General features: G+C 38.7%; 1 protein-coding gene across 1 annotated transcript; it reads right to left on the bottom strand.

The window, feature by feature from the left end:
• On the bottom strand, nt 1-23,759 carry SMC2 (structural maintenance of chromosomes 2). The gene is made up of 25 exons (XM_030968558.1): nt 23,619-23,759; nt 22,769-23,017; nt 21,806-21,955; nt 20,766-20,888; nt 19,853-19,891; nt 19,560-19,670; nt 19,330-19,374; nt 18,664-18,897; nt 17,839-17,988; nt 16,281-16,514; nt 15,281-15,440; nt 13,298-13,415; nt 12,507-12,645; nt 12,149-12,268; nt 11,628-11,832; nt 10,918-11,053; nt 9,798-9,922; nt 8,803-8,996; nt 8,357-8,500; nt 7,918-8,112; nt 7,152-7,352; nt 6,241-6,357; nt 4,792-4,952; nt 4,010-4,157; nt 1-2,519 (listed from the first exon to the last, which is right to left on the bottom strand). Exons 2-25 carry the CDS (start codon nt 22,934-22,936, stop codon nt 2,370-2,372), a joined length of 3,567 nt encoding a protein of 1,188 aa, XP_030824418.1. The 5' UTR covers nt 22,937-23,017; nt 23,619-23,759; the 3' UTR covers nt 1-2,369.
• Between the last annotated feature and the right edge of the window lie 34 nt (nt 23,760-23,793).

The raw sequence follows: 23,793 nt of genomic DNA, 5'->3' as shown, positions 1-23,793 counted from the left end.
GTTCTGTCTGTTGTTGCCCGGAGAAAGAGACCGACGCCCAGCTCACCACAGCCACCCTTCAGGAAGTTGAAGAGAGCGAATTGTGATTTAGTTTTTTATTTTGATTTAGTTTTTCTCAGGATGTATCCCAAAAGGAGTATTCCCAGATGGTGGTGGTCTGGTTTGCGAAAGAAGAAAGACTAATCCCATCTGGTGGAGTCCAGCTCCCCAGATGTGAGTCCACCTTTTAATTGCAGAGACTATAAATCTCATAACAGTGATGTCCAGCTTCCCTTGGTCAAAACCATAATTCCTTGAGGGTGATGTTCATCTTCCTTTCTCAAGCTGTTTTTCTCTACTTTATTAAGGCGTGAGATAAGCATATTTCCTTTATATATATTCCAAAGCTATAGTTTCAAGGATACAAGCAATATTCTAAAATTATACTTCAAAAGGTTATTATTGCAGAACTCTTTAAGGATTAACTATAGGCAAAAAAGCAACATCTTTAACGCTTTAATTCCAATGCTCCTAAATCAACGAGGGTTAATTGCAAACAAAAGATAGGTTCAAAGGCCTTCTTCCATGCTTTACTTTCCTCAGTTATTATTAGAATTCGCAACTGTCCCATTGTCAGTCTCCACACATATCGCAATCACAAATACGCACATTGCCTGTATGTACCTGACACGAAACACAGCTTTGTATTTCACACTTCCCATCTGCCAACATGGACCAGTTGGCAGATGGGAAGGAGGGAGTGGGGGGAGGAGGAGGCGTTCGGCCACTCCTGTGGCGGGGACACTCGCAGCATGGTGGGGGCAGGCTGTGGAAGCAAAGACCTCGCCCCGTGGGCCAGGTTTGGGGTCCTTGGTCCGCCCACTGGGACTGGGTTCCCCGCCCTGCCCCAAGGTCATAAAACCCCCTGTTGCTGCTGGCCTTTCCGAGGAAAAAAAACCCAAAAACAAAGAAACAAACAAAACCCCCCCACAAAACAAAACAAACAAAAATCCCCAAAAAAACCCCAACATGTGGGTATCTTATTCATAGACGGCTCAGATCAGACTGGAACATCACAACTTAGGCTCAGCCTGGTTGTAGTAAGGGCTGTTGCCATGGCTTTCCAGAAGTCTTCTCCAGTGTTTCTGAATTTGGTCAATTCTACTCAATTGTTTTGAAAACTTTGAGGATGCAATTTGGACCCAAGTTCAATTTTATCACTCTATTCAGGACACGACTGCACAGGCCAAAAGCCTTGCATGATTCTTCTATCAAAGTGCACACATCCTGCAAAAAGCAATTTCTATGAAAGCCAACCAAGGCTTGACCTGCTGCACCTTACTGGCTGGGATAATCCCAGAGGCCTAAAGGTTTGCAGCTGTGGCAAACAGATGTCTCATTTTGCCAAATTGGGCTGATTTGGGTATGTGCACATGTTTATTAATACCTTCTTTTCTGCCATGTGGGCATCTGCTCACACTGGGAAATGGTTTTGACAAGTTGGACTGCCAGTCCTTTGGCAGACTGACAATGGTTTGTTACTCTACTAGAGTTGGTAACTGATTTCTTGGAATTTATAATACAAGTTAGAGATCTCCTCGACCATTCTGATCCAATGTCTGATTAGAGGTTTTGATTGACAGTTGACAAACCTCTTGAGCTGTGTTTGTTCTCCTTCCTGCAGGGGGTCCTGCAGAGGACTAGAAACACCAGCTCCCTCTTTAAATGAAGAGGCAATTGTGGAGATTCTCAGTTCAGTCAAAGAGAATTCTCCCAGGCTTCAGGCCTGGGAAACTTAGAGAGGAAGAATGAAAAAATTATGATCTGTCTTTCTGTTCATGTTGTTTATGGATATGTACCTTCAGAGCATGCTACTCATAGTTCAGCAATAGTATGAAAGGGTTTTACTTTGAGACCTGAGCGATCCTGGTTATAAAACCTCTAATAAATACCTCTTAATAAAGGATCTCTCTTTTTTGCCTTCTGAACCACGGAGTCATTCCGTCCATCCCTGACTCAGCAGCGTCAGGTGAGGAAGACTGTTACTACACTTTGCAATAGGTCTTCTGAATAGAACTCTGGTAGCTGAATCAGCTTTTCCTCATCTGAAGGCTTTAAGTTTACAAAGCTACTACTTATATACATTTATGTGTAAATATTACAGAGGAATGAAAGGAATTACAGCACACCATAAAACTTATAGTTTTAATATAATAAAACCGGTTGTAACAGGCTAATTCCTATTTATTTCAGTTCTTAATAAAATGCAGATATGAACTAACACATATGAAAACATAACATTATAAACATTAGGAAGCAACAGGGAACATTTGCTTTCTACTGCATGTAGAAGACCAATTCTTCCTAGCTCACCATTCACAGTCAATGTTTTATTTTTTGCATGTTTTTGCAGGCAGATTTGTTTTTTTATTTTGAGTCTGACTGTATCTGGCAATAGTGGATACACCATCCAAAAACCTGGTCTTGTAGAGGACGTTTGCATTGTTGAACATTCCGTCCTTCAAGGACACCACAATAAACTAAAACAAACCAGAAACACTTAAAATTAATGTTGCTATCCCAACAACACTAGAAAAGGTTTCCAAAGAGAGGACTCCTTTCTTTCATTTGGCTAATACCTCAGTAATAATCTTTAAAAAATATTCTAAAACTAATCAAGGGCCAACAGAATGTGCTACACAGGTCAATGTAAAACCACTTTTTCTGCAGCTAATGACACTTCTGTCCATATCCCAGCACCTGGTCTGGGATACAGTCCACAATGCAGGATGCCTGTTTGTGGTGGAAGTAAACATGGAGTTAACTGTGCCACTAATTATGAAAGAATGTAGGATCTTACCTAGTCAAAAGATACTACTCAAATAATTTTGCAATACTGGTTCCCCTCCTCACTTTCATAATTTGGAATGGTCAAGTCCTTACATCAAATAGAGACGGGTACTCTATTTGATGGGGTACAGGTCACAGTGATACAGAGATCCTTTCCATTAGGAAATAATAAGTAGTGCCTCACGTATTTTAAGAGGGTCAACTTGAAATATCTTTACCCTCAAGTTAAAAATCTCTAGGAAAAAAGAATTCAGGATTTTATCATGCTTGAAATTGAGCACATCACAGACACTCCTCCCTATTGCTCCATTTTAACCTACGCAGAAACAACATTCAAGTTTCACCACTTGCCATGTCAGTCTAACCTTCAGCTGAAACAACTCAGAAATATAACACACATCTGTAGAAAAAAGAGGTAAACAGCTCAGAGTCCTCAGTGCCAGACTGCCTTTGGAAATAATGGATGGAACTCTGAGCAATCTGGCCTGGTGGAATGTTGTATTGCACTGAATAGTTTTAGTTGTTGTTTTGCATTGGGCGATTGGAGATTTGCGCTGAGTAGTCTTTATATTGCACTGAATAGTTCATGTTATATCACGTAACATAAAATAGAAGGTTTGTTCTTCCCTTCTCATGGAATTCCCCTTTCTTATCAGATGGTTTTTCCCTCACACACGCCTCCCCAGTACACCCCGGTGGTGTTCTCTCCCCTGGTCAGTCCCTCCCCATACCCTCCACACTTGTATCCCATTGGCTGTGCTCCTCTTCCTTCGCCCCCCTTCCCCTCTGCTCAAAATCCCTCCTCGAGAACGGGATGGCCTCTTTTCTATTGGGCGGGAAGGGGGGGGGCGGGAAGGGGAGGGGGGAAGGGGGGGGGGAGGGCGGGAAGGGGGGGCGGGGTGTGTGTGTGTCTCCTGATCTGGTGTTTTCTCTCCAGTAAATAAACTGAGGACGTTTGTCCCCACGTGGAGAATAGCTCTTCTCGTCTTTTACCTTTTGTCCATGCAGGATCCTGTGGGCTGGGGTCCACAGCTAGCCGGATTGGACCCAAACAGCCCAGCCAGCCACAGAATCCTACAGTGGAAGGCGTCCCTGCCCATAGCAGAGGATTACCTAGGTGATCTTTAAGGCCCCTTCCAACCCAGACCATTCTATTACCACAATAATTTCAATATCATACCTGGGAGTGTCTGAAATGCGTTTGAAGCATCTGCCCAATATTCTGGGTATGGGAGAGATCAAGGGCTGCATCCACTTCATCTAAGATGTAAACTGGGGCAGGCCTGAAGAGGAGCATGGCTAATATCAAGGATAAGGCCACCAACGATCTAGTATGGAGACACGAAAATTAGGATTTAGTCTTGTTTGAAGGGCTCTGGCTTTTGAAAACACTTGCTGAAAGGCAATGAAGGTGGCAAAGGGTCTGGATCACAAGTCTGATGAGGAGCAGGTACTGGTGTTGTTCAGCCTGGAGAGAAGGGGGCCCAGGAGGGACCTTATTGCTATCTACAGAAAGCAGGGTGTGACCAGGTGGGGGTTGGCCTCTTCTCCCAGGTAACGAGACAGGCCAAGAGGAAATAATATCAGGAAAAATTTCTTCACTGAAATGGTTATCAAGCATTTGAATGGGTTGCCCACAAAAGTCAGCACTCATGGAGAGATTTAGAAGACATGTAGCTGTGGGGTTTAACGAGATAGTTTAAATGGTGGACCTGGCAGTTAATGGTTGAACTTGATGATCTTGTGTGACAGGAGTTAAATCGTGTTTGTTATCTTATACTTAAGTAAAGCATTGTTCTAAGTCAGAATGTATTAATAGTGCTTCCAATATTGAGTCCATTTGGAAGGCAGAGTCCCTGACTTGCCAAGGAAAAGATTAAGTTTTTGCTTTTCAGAACTTTAATTACTTAGACATATCAATTACATACACAATGACAATGGAAAAAAAATTAATTCACCAACCTTTGTCCTCCACTAAGTTCCGTTAAGTTTTCCTTCCAGGTGTTTCCTAAGGCAACTCTGAACTCCATACCAACAAAGTGACTGCCAGTTTTAGAGGCTGATAGCACAGCTCTGGCTCCAGGTAGGAGTGTTGAGAAAATGGAACCAAAGTCTTCATTCACCTAGAAGTCAGACCACAAAAGATGTATAAGTGTGCTTTGGATGAAGAGCACAAAGAGTGAAAAACTTAGTGGTGAGCAGCACAACACTCGAGACATCTTTCCCTGTTCAACACAGTGACGTCCCATGTCACATACAGGACAGTGAGAAAACATTAGCTTTTACTTTTTCTGTACTGAAGATAGAAGCAACTCCGAAGGATTTGTGACATCTCATACTAAGCATTTTAGAAGGATCTAATGAGAGATGTATTGGAAGGCTTCTTTATGCTATCAGCCAGGGAAATGGTTATGCCCTAATTCAGATTTATTAACTGGCAAATTGCAATTTCTCCCAATTAATGGACTACTAAAAGTACAAGCACCATGTAAGAGATACATGGTGGCATCCTCCTCACTCTTCTTCTTCCCAGGTTTACTTAAGCAATGTCCAGGTATGGGATGGGATGCAACTTTGTAAATGCAGATTAAAATGTCCTAGGTTTAGGAATTATCTGAAAGCACACTTATTCCACCATGCATGATGCTTTTGCATTATAGCTCACTAATTTCTGTCAAACACCATTTTTACAATGAAAAGGTACCATTTTGTCAGTGATATCCTAAGTACAGGCAGGATAATTAATAATTAAACAGATACTTCATCTATGTGCAATTTAATCTTGGTTAAAACCAATTTTCTCAAAGGCCAAAAAACACAAGTTCTGTTGGTACTGCAGAAAAGAAAGTGTCAAAAGATTTCCATCTAGGAAGGCATAATTTTATACTTTTCTTATAATTCATTATATGACAGACCTGGTAAAAAGGCAGAGTGCCTAGGTAACAGAAACATAAATCAGACATTGCTCTACCCCAATATTATGTATCCTGACATTAACAGGAGCAGTACCCCAGGTCCACAGCCCTGCACTGTAGAGGGCAATATAACGACAGAAAATTTTTATTCTGGTAAAATATTGGTTTAAGAAAAGAAAAAAACCACACACACAAAAAACCCCCAGCTATATTTCAATATGCCCTAACCTTCATGAAATGTTTGTGGACACTAAAAGGGAATGAGAAAGTAGTTTTGCAGCTCTAACTGGACCTTTACAATTCTCAGAGAATTCATGTCTTATTCTCAAAAGTGGGAATAAACACGAGAAATAAAGTGGTTATTTTAAAATATAGGTCAGGGATATTAGTTCTGAAAACAGACCTTTTTTTCCCAAGGAAATATGCAAAATAATAATCGAAGATAAATCTGATCCTCTACTAAAACATGAAGATAAATTTCAAGTGTCATTCATACCTTTTTCCAAGCAATATCTAAAGCTTGTTTTTTCTTCTGGTCAAGCTCTTCAATAACTGCAAGAATTTTTATCTTGTCATTCTCTACAATTCTTTTTTTCTTCATTAAGTCATTGTACTGGTGCAAGGAGAAAAAAAGACTGATTTCAATGAACCTTGTGCTCAAATGCACTTTGTGCTAATCTTGCAGCTTCACAGTATCATTGCGTCGCTATGAAATAGTCATTAACCACAAGATTAAAATCCAGTGCATTCATTTAGCTGCATGAGGGATGTAAACTTTGGGATTATTTGCAAATTAAAGCATCAGAATTTTCAACAATCAGCAAGGGGAAGGACATTGCTCTGAAAGTTGCACTTCCAAGTTAATCATGTTTCATTTGCTTTTCCATAGAAGAAAGGTTAGTTCTCAAGGCTGACAGGAGGAAAAGTATTAGAAAAGTTGAAGGATAAAATCAGTGGGCAGTTTCCAGACAATCCTGGAATAGCCTGAAGATACAGATTAATTCAAGACAACTTTGCTACACTGTCAAACTATCATGCTTGAAGATGAACATATTTTTGGTCTGCAATTTTTAATTCAGTATATAGTTCTCAAATAATCTAATAGATGCCACAAAGCTTGCTGATGCTTCAACTTAGGATGATCTAAGGTAGGAAGGAATAAAAGACTATTTTTTATCATCCAAGGTCAAGATTATGAGTAACCTAAAAACCTGGTGTGCCAATGAATAGTTCAAAGATCTAAGATTTGTATGAAAAAACCAGGAAAAGGTTTCGTTTTATTTTTGGTATATTGAGAAATAGAGCACATGAAAACATAAAGCTACACTATATATATCTGTATATCTTGTATATACACCATATGACCAGCCTGCCCAATTTTTATAGATTAAAGCATAGAATGTTTACCCTTTCCTCTGCATCAGAAAGCATGTTCATAGCTCTTGTGTTCACATTCCTTCTCAACTTCTCTTTATGCTCTTGCAATTTCTGCAGCTTCTCACTTGCTTCTTTAGGATTGCAACTTTTGAAATCATAGGCTGTGTTTGGCTGGCCAAAGAGTGGCTTGTCTGAAGCTATCCACTTGTATTCTTTCAGCATTTTGGCCACCTTTAAACAAAAAGTTATGGTGAAGCTTTTTCCTCACCCTTCTCAAATGTGAAATAAAAATTTAAACAAACAAAAGCAAAAAAACCCCACCCCACCTACATTCTGAAACTACCACATTAATTCTTCTACCCTAGTGCAGCATAGGTTCATTTCTTTACAATGCTTTGTGTGATTTCCTTCATTGTGGACAAAGAAGGGATTTAAAGATTCAAGGTTATTGCTTTCATGTACATCTTATTTACTTGAAGCACTTTTTTGTACATCTGAACTCTACCAATGTCACTGCATCATGGAACTACCTTCTTTAATTAGTTATCTAATTTGTCCAGACAGTCAGAATGTTCTTACTGATAACCTTCTCACCGTGATCTATCCTCTGTTACTCCATACAGATCAGGTCTGTTACAATGTACAATTTCCACTCCCTCTTCCTCAGATAAAAATTTTACATTGAGACCTGCAAATATGACAGCGCTTAAAGGAAAAAGGCTATTTCCTTTGCATGTGGCAAGGGAATAACCATTCTTGGTCACAAGATGTGAAGAAAAGCACAATTTTGCAATACCTTAGCAGCAGCATCAGCAGCTTCTTGTTGACATTTGGTGATGTTGTGTTCTAATTCTTTAATCTTAAACTGTAATTCATTATTTTGTTCTCTGTATTTTACCATCTCTGCAGATTTGTCTTTAATTGCATTATCATGTAAAGCAATTACTTCCTTTTGCTTGGCAAGCTCCTTCTGTGCTCTCTCTACAGATTCCTGAAAAAGCAAATCAGCAGACATTTATTGGCCTCTTTTAAAGCTGGCATTAAAGCCTTATTAGAACTGACACAGCAAGGAGAAAAAAATTCACATGTGAAAGTGAAGCAAAAAAATAACTACCTAGGCTGATTGAGTATAGTAAGCAAATCTGCAGAAAAAAATACACATTATAATGTGAGGTTCAGAGGATCACACAGAGTAACATCAAAATGGATAATGAAACATAGTATTTCACTTTTACCTCTGTTTTAGCCACTTCAGCCACCAGAGCATCAACTTGATTCTGGTACGATTTGATTGCTTCCTCTGAAGCTGTTATCTGTTGTTTATAGGAGGCCTGCTCTTGTTTCAGCTCTTCAAGTTCCAGAACTAAAGCTTTGACTTCCTAGAGAGATGTTTTCTAATTTATTAGTTATACTTAAATGCAAAGAATTAAGATTCAGCTGGATGGAAAGAGTTGAGATTCAATTAGATGTAGTAAATGCTGTAGAAGACTAACAGCACCCATTCTTGAGCAAGGGTGTAATCCCAAAAAATAAAGAAAGAAAAATACAAAAAAAGCTCAGTCAGTGACTACACAGTATATTAAGTCCCAAAACTGAGAGTATTAAAACCTCAGGAGAATCAAACTTTCTGATTTTTGCACTTTTAACATGGAGAGAACTGCCAACAGAAGTGAAGCTTTACCTGCTGCATGTCTTTTATTTTTTTGCTTGAAGTGTCTGCCTTTTTCTTGGCATTATCTAGATTCTGCTCCGCATTTTTTCGCTCTTTTAGACACTCTGCTTCTGCATTTTTAAGTTTATTCTCTAATTCCTTGTATTTTTTTTCTGCCTTCTTTTTGTTCTCTTCAGTTTTGTTTAATGTCTCTTCACAAGATGCTGAATCAAGAAGTAGAGTACTGAGATTGAGCACTGTTCTTGTCTTTAAATTTACATCCTAAATGCCGACTGAAATAAATCTCTCTTTTCCCCCAACAGAAAAAAAGTGGTTGAACACTCACTAATTGCTGAAGTCTGAATAATCAGATGTTTCAATTATTACTCTAAGACAGTGTGCTGTTGCTATCAGTTATTGGTAGGGGACCAAACAGCCATTATGAAAACATGACCATTTTTTTTTGACAGAGGGAAGAATGTCAAATTGCAGGATAAAAAAGTACAGCTACCTAACAAGATACCATCTCATCCCTAGAATACTACATCTAGATATGCATCACTTCTGTCCATTTTTTAGATGTTTTACTTGCTGCTGCATTTTGTGCAAATTTATCTCTCCTTAGCTATACAAAACACTATTTCTTTCCTACGCTTTCTTGCTATGCAAACTACATTACTAACCTTAAGTACAGATGGCTTGAAAAAAGCAAAGATTACTCAAATATGGGATTAAATCCATTTTTGAACTTCCCTGCAAAGATGTATTTTCCTTTATTACAAAGTATATAAAAAACATTCAATAAGAGTATAACCTTTACTATAAGAGAACAGCCACCTTTAAGTGAATAACCTCTATGCAAGTATACTGCGATTCTGTGTTTGTTACATGTTCAAAAATATAAAGTTAGTATTTTTAAGTGAAAAGTACTTCTTAAATAAAGAATGTGTTACTCAAACAGCCTGATATCCATCTCATTCTCAGTAATTAGTTTTCAGGTAAAAGAGTAAGAACATATTTGTCACCAATGGTTTTCTTCAGGGCAATCAGCTCTTCCTCTTGTTTGTGGTAAGCACTTTGACAAAGCTTCTTGTGCAGCAGCTCTGCTTCCTCAGACTTCATCTCCCATTGCTGCTTCAGCTGCTGATACCTTTGGAGACAGTAGTGACACACACTGCCATATGGAAGGTTACCCAGCATCTCACTTTCAAAGCTGAAGTAAGTAGATGAATATCTGTATTCCATTTCTCATGGGAGATACAGTGATGACAGTAGGGCAAATAAGCTTAAATGAATGAAAATCCAATATAATTGCTTTAATAATAATTGTGAGGTTTATAGGCATGTAAGTTATTATATATGTAGCTCCTGCTGTTTAGCCCTGATCTAACCTATTAAAACAAATGCAACGCATGGAATTTTGGCAACAATTCAGAGATCACCTTTTTGCCAGCTGGCAGCATGACAGATGTTAGGGTGAAGAACTGTAGAAAGGGTATCTAGAAGCAGAAGTTCCTCCCTCCTCTTAGCAATATTTCTGGAAGTCTACTGCAGCTAAAAACAATTTGAAAAAATAAATCCAGCTGGTAGTAGCATGTTATGCAACACTACCTCCTTATGGCATTTTTGCAGAACTGACTAAATATATTTTTCTGTTCCATCTTTTAATACAGTATTCAGTAACTGAGTAGCTGAAAATCAAATATATTAATTATTATTTAATTTAAATGCTTACAGCAGTATCACTCAGGTAGTCCTTTTTAACAACTTTTTATTTCCTTGTGAGAAAAATAAGACTGACTACAAATTGGAATTCTTTTAATACAGATGTTAAAAATATGTCTGGAACAGATCCATTCTTCAGTAGACTTCATGAAAATTCAACCAATTGCAAATACCAATGTGTACCCTTTTTTCCCCCCTGTGTTATCCAAAACAAAGGGGTTTTCCATGTGTTATTTAAAAACTGAATTTGCTTTTTGATTACTGAACTTACTAATTATATTGGGAGGAGAGGGAGGAAGGGAATTACTTTCTGCATATTACATTCTCAAAAGGCCTATGGCCTCCCAAAGCAACTCATTACGTTAAATTTACTCGGTCACATTAAGAGAAATTATACACATTATATAGTGCAAACCTTACCTTTCAGCAACCTTCTTCAAGCTTGCCAACTCATTCTCTACAGCTTCAAGTTCAGATTCCTTTTTCTTGAGTTCTAGTTCAACATCTTTCACTTCTTGAAGTTTAGACAATATTGGTGCAGCTTGTGAGGATGCACCTGTTCAATGAAAAAATTAAAAAGCCAGGCTGATTGGAATTAAACCAGTGGATTCACCACTGGTAATTGCAAATTCTAAACATTAATAATGAGGCAGGTTAATGATTTATTTTAGCTGATAAACAGAGAAAGCAGCTAGGCTAAAGCCAGAGTTCTCAGAAGAGTAAGACTACTTCCTCTGTTACCGAACATGGTTCTGCAGACTTCGAATACTACACATGTGTGACTTATGCAAACAGCTAACTTTCCATAATTTATTGCAAATTATGAAATTATTGCAAACCAATGATGAATTACTTCAAAAAAGCACTTTTGCTTCCAAGAGGATTATACAGTCTAATAAGATTTAAGTATTTAAAATCTAAGTCACTTTATGTGAAGTTTATAATTAATTTTTTCTTAAACTAATTAATATTATTTCAGCTCAAGACAACTTTAGCTCAAATATATTATTCCCAGTATGTATCTAAACATAAAGGTTACTGTTAATTTTTAGAAAATATGTGCAAAAGCAGTAAACATATCAACAGACACACAATATTATTAGTATTATATGAATGGAACCAGCAATTGCCTCCATGCAGAGTTCCTTGGGGATCAAACACATCTCCATCAAGAGTAACACTTCTCGTCATTATCCTTTTGTCAAAAGTCACTTTCTTAGCATTATCCATGTTATTACAGACCAGTGTTGTTCCAAAGACATATTCCATTGCTTTCTGCAGTTCAGATTCATATCCAATTAGAGAAAGAGCTAAATGCAAGTTAGCACGCCCAGCCTAGAAATCAAACAAAATGCAATTAGTATGCCTTAAGTTATAATACATTTCAAATTTTATTTGTTTTTTGTTGATAATAACTCTTCCAAAAGTATCATCACATTTTAAAACTACTTCAGTTAAAAGTGGAATAATTAATACCCATTTAAACCTCACACAATCGAAAGGATACAAAGGAAAACAAAATCAATATATCCTCAAACTCTGTACAAATTCTTATTATAATAACCATTAAGAATCTCAAGTTTTTAGTACAGAAATAAAATTAAAATGGGACAGAAGCAATATAGTGTAAAGAGTGTATTTATTTACATACCAAGCTTTGGGCCAACTTGACTACATCTTCTTGAACACACCTGGCTGAAATTTTGTTTAAGGGAATGATGGTGTATCGATGCTTTAGTTCACCCTTCTCTAAAAGCTTTTTGCCAGTAACCTCAAATGAAAAATAGTTACAAAGCATACCTGAGTACACAAGTCATTTTGTAAAGTAAGACAATAGGGCATTGGAAGAAGAACACATTGTTGCCACCAACTATGCATGAATTTCTTGAGCCAATTAAAGCATGTAGGTGTTTTAACCCCTCTCGAGCATTCAGGCACATGCTTGCCAACCCCAAATCGTACAACCACATCCCAAAATTTAGAGCTGTGTACTAATGAAATAAACTTACTTCTGTGTCCACAATAATGTTGTAGAGTTTCCCTCCAGCCACCGCTTCCAGGGCTTTGGCATTGGATAGATCTTTCACAGTGAAAAGAGACACAACAGGGCCTTTCACATGGTTTGGATTCCAATTTTTTTCTGGATGTCTTAAAATAAATATAAATTATGACCATGAATCATGTTTGTTTTTCTCTCACACATCCTTAAAAATTTTATATTTAAACCCCATGAAAATGGGTTTTCCCATAAGAAATTCTAAATTCTATCAGAAAAAGAACACAATGAAAAAATGGTTAAATTAAATACTTCACATGAAGAGATTTGACAATAAAGAGTCAGTTACATAGCCATTAAAAGAATGGAATTCCTAATTTATTTCCATATTTTTTCAATGGATTTTTCCAATGGGCTCTGTTATTACCACAGCTATAGGAGTATGTTCAGCCCATTACACAAAAAATTAAACCTGGGGATACAGATATTTGACTGGAGCTGACCTTCCAAGAGCAAGTCTACTTGTGTCCACAGGCAGAAAATGATTTCGTATTTCCCAGTTTAGACCTTTGCTACTGAGACACCATCAGACAAAAGTTTTAAATTCTAGTGACTTAGATAAGATTATAACATTTCCTGACTTTCCCCCTCACTTTCCTCTTCACTTTTCAGCATGGGTAAGACAGTCATTATTCACTGGCAGCAAGAAAAAGACAGCAAGAGCTAAGACATTGGTAGAATTATGTGGTAAAAGGCACCCAAAAGTCCTTTCAAATGTCTTTCAGGATCACACTGAGATCTTACTTGTATGTAAACTGTAGATGAGGAAATTTTGCCATTAAATTTTCACTCAGTTCTCTTAGCCGGCTGATATCAGAAATCAATGCCTTCTTTTTTGCTAGGAGGGCTTCTCCTTTTTCTTCTTCAGAGTTGAACACAAGCAGTACACATGTATCCAGAGCAGAGAAATCTATTAGCTTAAAAATTATGCTATGCTTATCTACATATATGTAGAGAGGACTTCTTAAAATTCTTTGTAAATTTTCAGACTAAATAAATTAATACCATCATGACACCAAACATGCAAAGAAAAAGTTTAAAGAGTAATGTTCTTCTCTAAAGGTTGATCTGGAATATCAACTAACAGTAGTGTCTGAAATAAATGTTATCTGGCATAAGAAACAAACTAAGAAGTGTTTTAGGTACAGAAAACTAGGAAGCAGTAGGGGTGTTGGTCTCTTTTACCATCTAAATTTTAGTTGGAATCCAATTGTGCCATCAAACTTCAAAATGGTCAGCCCAAAGTTGATATAATCAAATTATTTTAAGCTGCTCTCAGTGAAAGTTTAAGAGTTTGCAGAGCTTACATCAGAGGAATTTATGTATGAAAGCAGTGTACTTGATTTTTCATTCCCCTCCTGCACTGGGGCTGGGTGAGATGCCCAACAGCAGCCCCCACAGTGCTGTTCTTTGTGTTTCTACCGAGAAAGCAGAGATGCAACACAGTTTTGGCTACTGCTAAGAATATTGGCACAGCACCAAGGCTGTCCCTCCAGTCCTCTTCCAAAAGCCAGTAGGTTGTGAGGGGGCAACAGGTTGGGAGGGGGCATAGACAGGATATGGGGTCCAACAGATATTCCATACTATTATGAAGGTATTCTCATCAGTAAAAGCTAAGAGAAAGGATGACGGAAGGAAGCATCCATTATTAAGGCCTTTTTCTTCCAAAACAGAAGACTGAGGTCCTACTTCACAGGAAGTGGCTGAACACTGCCTCCTAATTCCTGATGGGAAGCAGAGCATAAATTATTTTGTTTTCATTTGTTTCTGCATCCTCCAGCCAGCTCCAAGACAGAGCTGCCATTGGCCAAGGCCAAGACCATCACTGATAGTAGTGAAGCCTCTGGGATAACATGTTATAGAAGGGGAAAAAAAGGCCAAACCTATCTGGAGTGGCTGGAAAGAGGAGTGACAAAATGTGAGAGGAACAGTCCTGCAGGCACCAAGGCCAGTGAAGGACAGGGAGGAGGTGCTCCAAGCACTGGAAGTGAGATCCTCCTGCAGCCTGTGGTGCAAACCATGCTGAGGTGGACCGTGGAGGTCCACAGCATAGCAGATGTCCACCTGTAGCCTGTGGAAACCAGCACTGGAGCAGGGTCCTGTCAGAACCTGCAGACCCATGGACAGATGAGCCCATGCTGGAGCAGGTTTGCTGGCAGCATGTGTGACCCCCACAGGGCACCCACACTGGAGTAGCCTGTTCCTGAAGGACTGCACCTCATGAGAGGGACCCTTGCTGGAGCAGTTTGTGAAGAACTGCAGGCCATGAGAAGGATTCACACTGGAGAAGTTCAAGGAGGACTGCCTCCCTTGTGAGAAACCCCATGGTGGAGCAGGGGAAGGGTGTGAGTCCTGACCCTGACTAGGAAGGAGTGGCAGAGACAACGTGTGAGGAACTGACTGCAGCCCCCATTCCTTATCCCCCTGCATCACTCATGGAGAGGAGGTACAGAAAATCAGAAATTAAATAGAGCCTGGGACATTAAGTTGAATTGATTTCCCCAGGTCAAGTCTATTTTGCCCATGACAGTAATTGTCAAGTGATCTCTCCCTGTCCTTATCTCAACCAATGAGCTTTTGCAGTATATTGTCTCCTCTGTCTGGCTGAGAAGGGGTGTGATAGAACACCTTTGGCAAACACCTGGCATCAAGTCAGGATCAACTCATGACAATTCTATATTCCTTTGCAGATTGCCCCAAAATTATGCATCAGAAGTCTGTCCAGACCTGAATAGTTCAGCTCCTTTATTTGCTTCTCTAGGGTTACTTTCATTTTTTCGACAGCTTCCAATGCATTTCGGTCTTTCTTGTAGCCTTCATCCATCTTTTTAACTTCAGCTTCTTTTGCCTTTAATTCTTTTTGTGCATAATTCAATTTCATTTGAGCCTAAAAGGAATAAGCAAATGTGGAACTAAATCTTCAAAGACAATCTTGCAGGCACAAATTTATAACATTTGCACTATCAAGCTGTCCATGTAATTTATGAAGTTTTCCACTGGTTGCAGATATGCCAAAGCCAGCCCTGGCTTTTGAAAATAATGACACAGGTTATTTGGACACAAACCCACAGATCTTGTATTTTACTGTGGTAACATATTAGAACATTAATAACTCTGAGAAGAAACAAAGTAATTTAAGATGGGATATAGCTGTCCTTGTTACTCTACAGAGAATAATTTCTCCCTAAGTGAGACAAGGAAAGTGAACTTTGGAAATTTAAACTCCACTATCAGAACTACCCCAGCAGAGGTCTTCTATCTTAAGAGAAAACAAGTATTGGCTCTTTCATTCATGTGATGAGCATACAATTTAACTAAGGAAAAAATAGTTTCTTCTAAACCCTCCATTTCACAATCACGGGCATCTTTATTTTGATTCTATTAAGTTTAACTATCGAAATCTCTTTGACTGTGTATCATGGACAACAGTCCTAATTTTTTCCTATTAAATACTATTGATCATTTGAGTACAGTGAATCCTACTTTATATCTCAAATGCCAGTTTCTAATACTTCCTCACAGCAATGCTACAGCATTTTCCTGTGCAAGGATATTTTGTTTGTATTTTATCAAAAAGTTAGTTTAATGCATATGCCAAAATGTAAAATATCTCGCGTAGATATTCTGCACCTCTTTTCATTGATCTTTCAAGCATGTGTCAATTGGTTTTCAGGCAATTTTCAAAAGCATGAAGGCAGGTCTGAGACGGGAGAGGTATTTTCCTTACCTGTTTAGCTTCTGTTAGTGCTTGGCTAATTTCATTTTTGCAGATCATCATCTGTCCTGAAAGAGTAGCTTCTTCACCATCCTTATTGCTGGACAGGCCAGCAGATACAGCATTAAAATGCTGTTGTGCTGCAGCTAAAGCATGTGCATCTTTTTCACTTTCTTCCAGTAAAACATTTAGTTCTTTCTCTAGATTCTTTACTTCTTTCTCCTTTGATACTAACGCTTTAGAATCCTTCAGCAAAACAAAGGAAAAAGAAAAAAGAGAGAGAGAACCTGAGTCTATTACCGTGAAATTCATGTTGTTTAGGTGAGGAGCAACAAGTAGTTTAATCAACTACATTTCTATGACCCTTTGTCAGATTTTGTGATCCTGTGATATGTCTTTGCATGTTTCCCAATGTGTTACTGTTGAAGATTGCATGCAAGATGTTTTCCATTACCATCTGTATGGCTGATTACCTTGTCAAGTGAGCAGTTTGCCTTATCTCTCTCTTTGAATGACCACATTCACACCTTCCTCGGGAGGGGACCTCCGCTGATAACAGACTATTGAATATCAGTGCATGACTGATAAGAACTATAACATCCCATTGTGAGATGCTCCGCCCAGAGGGAGGAGCCAAGCACTGCTACCCCATATACTCTGAGATTCTGAAATTGCAGTTCAGTTTTTTCTCCACGAGATTCCCCAGAGGAACAGCAGCTGCCTTTTCCTCCTGGATCTTCAGAGGAAGACTATATCCTTCTCTACAGAACCCCCTTGCTCCAACAGAACCACACCTGATACTTCAGAGGACTGCAGCCACATTTTCAATCGGACTGCCACCAACACCCTGACCAACAGGGTGTCAGGTTAGGTTCTGACTCTGTCAGTGTTGTTCCAGTGGACTGTATTGTTTATTTTATTCTTTTTATTTCTTCCCTATTAAAGAACTGTTATTGACTGCTCCCATATCTTTGCCTGAGAGCCACTTAATTTAAAATTGTAGCAATTCGGAGGGGTGGGGAGGGCTTACATTCTCAATTTCAGGGGAGGCTCCTGCCTTCCTTAGCAGACTCCTGTCTTTCCAAACCAAGACAGTTACTCGTCTCATGAGCATTCCGAGTATTTACAGAGACATGAAATACAGGAAGTGGTAACAACTCCCCAAGAACTAGAAGAATTATCTTGCTCTTCCCAATATCTAAAAAATTATCCTCCTGCATAAAAAACCATTAATTGTCAAAAATATGCAAGGCAGAAATTCCTCATTTAATTTTAAGAGTAACATATGTCCAGAGAGCATAATTGTTTGAAGCTACAGAGACCTCTGCTGAGCTTAAGAGAAAATTTGGAACCACAAGGAGTTGCACTTTATTTGTATTTGCATCATGTCTTTTTCTATAGGGAACCCACTACCTATGCTGAATAAATTAAACAAAGCCCTTAACATTTGTCTTTCTTAATGCAATTCTTGCCAATCACAGGATTCTTCATACCATAACAGGAAAGAAAAAACAGCTCTTTCCACAATCTGAATTTAGTATGTAAAGAAAATTATATATTAATATCTTACCTTCTGCATACGTGTTACCAATTCATTGTACTTAACCTCTTCACCTTTTAAGTTTTGCTTCTGGAGATCAACAGCACTTCGTGCTTTTGTATTAACCCTTTGATGTGCTGAAAGAGCAGCTTCTAGTTCATGGAGTTTACAACCAGCTTCCTACAACCAGTAATAAAGGAAATTTAATTTAGCCTGTGAAACCGATGCAGTATTTGTAGTACTTCATCTTCTGTTCAGAGCTTTATGTAGAAGGAAATCTGACCAAGCAGGCAGAAGTCTCCAAGACAAACAGGTCAGACCATCTCTCACCTCTGAAATCCAATCTAACTAGAAGGTAGTGTTGAAGACCCACATCACTCCATAAGACAGGACACTGTCCCTGTACAGAAGGTGGATTTAGACATCCAAAGACTCTATGGGCCATCCTGCATCTCGTTAAATTTACTGCCCCCAAAATCGAAATCAATACTGATTACTGTCAAACAAAACCTTGCTTACTTTTCTTTTGAGACATCAACAAAAAGGGAGAAAAAAGGCTCTGGCAAAACTTACTGTTGAATGCACAGAGTGAAAACATGAAGTCAAACAGTTTTTTACGCTTCAGTTATTTTTCATTTGCATTTCGGACAAAAAAAACCCCAAACCCTTTAAATGGATGTCTTCTACATAAAACCAAATAACCTAAGCATAACTGCATAACCTAAGCAACACATCAGAAGAAGATAAAAATTCAACGGTATATTATCTATAAAAATAATTCCAGTATCTTAAAATTCTTTGTATTTCTCCCTGCTTCTCGGTTATTCAGAGGAGCACAACTCTGTTTTCATTTACCTTATCCTTTTCCTTTTCCATCTCCGCTATGTCTTCATTAAGTTGTTTTACCTTCTGTTCAATTTCAGCCCTTGATTCCTGAAGCTTTTCTATATTAGATTGCATTTCCTTTAATATATCACTGGAGGATACCTTTGTTTCTTCAGCCAGAACAAACTGATAAGCTACACAAAAACGGCTTAAATGGTCTATTTCTCGTACTAATTTTTGGTATTCTAGATAGGATGCTCGTTCCTGAACAGACAAAGAAAAAAAAAAAAGCTGTAAATTTTGATGGAAAACCAGAGTTACATAAGACTACTACAGAAATCTTTTAAGCACCTCTAAACATCAGTATTTGTAAGAAAACAACATTCATCTGATTGATTGCACACCAGAAATACTGCTTGACTTAGTTTTTTTAAGAACTAAGACACTTTTAAATATATTTTTATCTAGTTCTCTTGTTTTCTTCCTTCTCCCTACATCTCTCTAGAATTTCCTGGAAGTCTAAAATGTCACATTCTCTGTATTTGGAAATAGGACAAAATTATTTCCCTTACAAGACTCGGCAGCACTTGAAAACATGCTATTGTTTTAGCCAAAACTTACTGGTTGAGGGTAGTTGTGAAAGTATTTTTTTAGTACTTGAAGGACCTACCTTACCACCCTTCTAATTTTTCATACCTCTTTCAGTTTCTGTAAAGTTGGACTGATCTCCTCATTTAAGACCTGAAACATAAAACAGAAGATTTATATTCTGATTTTACTGAACTCTAAACATGTCTAGGCATGGATATCTAGTTCCAGGTGCAGAAATGAAATATTCTAGAACATTGCACAAAGTCAACATTGAACTACTTGTTCAGTTATCTTTAACAAACATGAATGAAAGTCTACTTTACAACATGTAGTACCATTTGAATGTTTTTCAGTTTGGATTCCTTCTTCTCTATGGTTCTCTGTACCTCTGTTTTCTTGGACTCATACAGCCTAGTTCCAGCTGCTTCTTCAATCATAGCTAAAATCTAAAATAAAGCAATGCAAAAAACTTTGATGTTTCTTTTTACATTAGATTGGTTCAATTAAGCTGAACATGTCATCTCCCTCCAACCTTTATTGTTGTTGTCCCCCTCCCAACATATAGATTCTTATCACTCAAATCAGTTCAGTAAAACTTCAGACAAAAACACTCCCACAACTCTCTTACCTCTGGTGGCTTCATATTTAGAACTTTGGTAATTTGTCCCTGGTGACAGAAAGATAAAACAAGATCAACTACTTCATGGTTGTGTACCATGAAGTAGTAAAAAGAAAAAACCAAAACCCCAAACCCGCAAATTTTTTGCTACAACAGTAATCTAGTTTACTCTATTCTTTTGCTCTTCAAAGTTCAAATAAGTCACTCTTTCGGGTAATATACTTGAAATGGCCCTTACATTGTATCTTAGGCTAATCCTCCACAGTCCTGATTACATCTTAAAGGAGTAATGCACATATTTTTCCTACAGTCTTACTGGGTTGCTGATGTTGAATAAGCTCCTAATCATAAACCAGCTTTATGGGTGATGTAGCTCATACATAACAGGGAGAAAGAGAGTATGTACAGTAAGCTGTTCCCCCCTTTGCCATCCACTTGGGATAGTTATATTTGAAACAATAAATCCTGCTTTGTTTTATTATTCCTTGCAAATATTTCAGGAATTTGCCTAGCTCCTTTGTCAGTCTTCCTTTGATAACTGTACATTAAAAAGGTACATATCTCAACTTCTTTCAAGATACTGTCTAACATGGAAAACAATAATAGCAAATAAAATCTGCCATTTTATAATATTTATGAAAGCAATACCTATGTGTTAAGGAGAAAAAAAATAGGAAATAAAATGGAAACACATTTTGGAAAAGTTTTGCTAACATGAGGGCCACATGAGGTCTTGTGCTAAAAGATGTGTTTAAGGGTCAAAATATGCTGTACTAGAAATATCAACAACTTAACAGACTTCATTTTTTCTTCATAAGATGCCACTCTAACTAGGAAATTAAGTGTTTTCCCATTATCTCCCTTGTCTTAAATTTACTGCAAGTCCTGCTCTTTCTAGATTTTATAAAGATGCACACAATACCTGCATAATGAGGAAGTGAGGATTATTGACATTGAGTCCAACAGAACAGAAGAGATCCTGCACACGACTGTTGGCAGCACTCACACCATTGATAAGATACTTACTTCTACCTCCAACAACAACCTAGAGAACAAAGACAAAAAAACTGCCTAGTGTTGTGAGAATATAAACTGTAATAAAGAATAAAAAAATCTAAGGAAATCACACCTGTTAAATCTTTGCATACATATGTATGTGCAAACTGTGCAGAACATCTGTAGGGGGATACAGTATGGGTAAATGAAGGTGGTATAGAATGTAATCTTAACCCCCAACGAGTTGCAGCTGGACCAATTACTAAAGATTAGGAGCAGGCCTGATCTTAACAGGCCATATCTGTAGCCAACAAGTGGTATAAAAGAGTGGATTGGTGGGCTCTGGAGTCAGATGACTGCTACAAGGACCAGGAACAGTCAGTGCTTAGAGGAGCTGCCTGCGAGAAACATCGAGGAGGTATGAAATTCTGGTGGTATGGAATCCTTGCACTATAATGATAATAGAACTCTTGTGCTATTTAAGACAACAAACATCAAAACAGAACTTGTTTGATGTTTAAAATAGTTAACTAAATTATAAGAAATATTAGTCATTGAGGACAATACTGTCAAGAAACTTTCCAAAAGCTCTACTTTAAAAAAAACCAAACAATCAAAAAATAATCAAAAACCAAAACCCCAACATCTTCACCAGAACAATAAAGGTTCCTTTGTCCTTGCAGACCAAATTTAACACAGAGTCCAGATTTTAAGAGTAAAGATATGAAAGCAGAAAAAGCCACAAGATAGAAAAATTTAACTTGCTTTGTGAACACTTCTAGCTAGTACACTGGATCTACTCTTACAGTTTGTGTAACTAACTACACTACAAGCAGCATAGAAGCTTTGTCTCTGCTGCAGAAACTCAGGGACTTTAAAAATCACCCTTTTTTTTTCCTTGACCACTCATGAGCATGGTAAAAATGTAAATAGGTTATGAAAAAAATACAGATATTAAAGACTCACCTGCCTAGTCACAGTGATCTCATCATTAGCTTCAAATCCCAGTGGACTTTGACTTTTGTTTGAATTATCAAAGATAATAGACACGGTTGCCTTTGTAATTCCAGCTTGCCCACTCTTATAAACTAGATCTTGCAAGCTGGCAGCTCGCACCTAAATCCAGGGAACAGATAAACACTTTTTGGAAAGAAATTTACATTTTAATTGTACTACTGTAGGTTTTGGAGAAATTAACCAAAAAACCAAAGATCTAGCTGCATACTTATGAGTTCATGTGAACTGATATATGGGAGCTGCAAGGTGCTATCATTATAAAACCACAACCAGTGTGTGCCAGTCTAGTTTTACGTATCCAGATAAACTGTTTTCTGCATGAGGCTTCTGACAAATACTGACTGCATCTGTAAAAAAAGCCAGCTGACAGTAAATTTATTTAACAAGCATTTATTTTTCATAATGCAGTTTGCAGGGAAATGATTCAGAAAGTGTTCCTTGGAGGCCTGCTGGCTTTGTCTACAACTGGGGGAAGGAAGGGATGGGAAGGAAAGCAAATTGAAAAATCACCTTCAGACAGAGATTAAAATTTATGTCAAAGCACACACTTTTTTTGTGAAAATAAAGCAGATGTATTATCTCTTAAATAGCAGGCATTGCATGAAAACCACTTTTAATTTTTTTTTTTTTAACTGGGTAGCCAGATTTTAAGACCCAATCCAGAACCGAAAACATTTATTACAAATTAGTAAATTAGTGCCTTTAGATGCAAAAAGGACTTTTGGCTTGAAGTTGTTAGCTCTTAAGTGGTTAGTTTTAGTCTATTGTTTTAAGCCACATAGTTTATGTAACTTTGGTATGTGGATAAAGTTGTAACTCAACCTTAACGTAAGATTGAGCAACAATGACAGATACCCAGATCCATGCAATGAAAAATTGGAATAACGAAACTTAAATGTCCCATCTCTTTACCTGTGACAGATTGTTGATTCCCAGCACGAAACAGATGGAGTCCAAGATATTGGATTTGCCACTACCATTCAAGCCAGTAATGGCATTGAATAACGGGTCAAAGCCATTAATTTCTGTCCGCTGAGCATAGGATTTAAAACCGTCGAGAACAATTGACTTAATGTACATCTTTTCAATGTTCCTAAGGGCCCAGGCAAAGAATTCCTCTGAGAAGCACTGAGAAAGGTATCCGGATTATAATCCTATATACTTCAGAGTAAAGAAAAAAGAATAACCAAATGAATCATACTGCCAAACAAACAACTAGATCTGAGAAAATGGAAAGAACACATGACTTTTACAACAAAAATATCGTGCATTTATAAACGAAAAAATCCAAGCAGACCACAGATCCAGGCAGTATCCCAACTGTACTTCAGCATTTCTAAGGGCCTTGACTTCACACAAAGTTTATCGCGACACTTGGGCACAGACTCGCGGCAAAACCACGGTTTGCCGCAAGCGAAGGAGAAGGAAAACCCCGGACGTTCCAGAACACGGCAAAGCCTCCCCTTCCCTCTTGCAGAATTGCTGTACCTACTCAGCCACACTGCCCGCGAGGGGTAAATCCCAGGGAAGCGGCAGCCTCTGCTCTGAGGCACCGCGAACAAGCACCCATCAGAGCCCCTTCCACAACCCTGCCGCCTTCATCGCGCTGCCCCCGCCAGTGACCCTGCCCCAGCGAGCCCTCCCTGCCGGCCCTGATGCCAAATCGGCCGCGGGCAGCCCTGCTCCCCTCCCTGGTCCCGGTGCCTCACTCGCCCACCCCTGTCCGGAGCCGCTCCCCGATGCCAGTGCCTCACTCGCTCACCCCTGTCCAGAGCCGCTCCCCGACGCCAGTGCCTCACTAGCTCGCCCGCGCCCGGAGCCGCTCCCCGATGCCCGCCAGGATCAAATTTTGGCGCCGAGAGCCGCAGCCGTTAGGGGCGGTGCCTGATGGCGGCCGCCCCGCACCGTCAGCGCGGCCTGCCCTCCCCGGCGGGAGA

Source organism: Camarhynchus parvulus, chromosome Z, assembly GCF_901933205.1.
Source record: "Camarhynchus parvulus chromosome Z, STF_HiC, whole genome shotgun sequence".
Classification (NCBI taxonomy): domain Eukaryota; kingdom Metazoa; phylum Chordata; class Aves; order Passeriformes; family Thraupidae; genus Camarhynchus; species Camarhynchus parvulus.
Note: the sequence above shows the minus strand (reverse complement) of the source record. Positions and strands in the feature narration are given on the sequence as shown.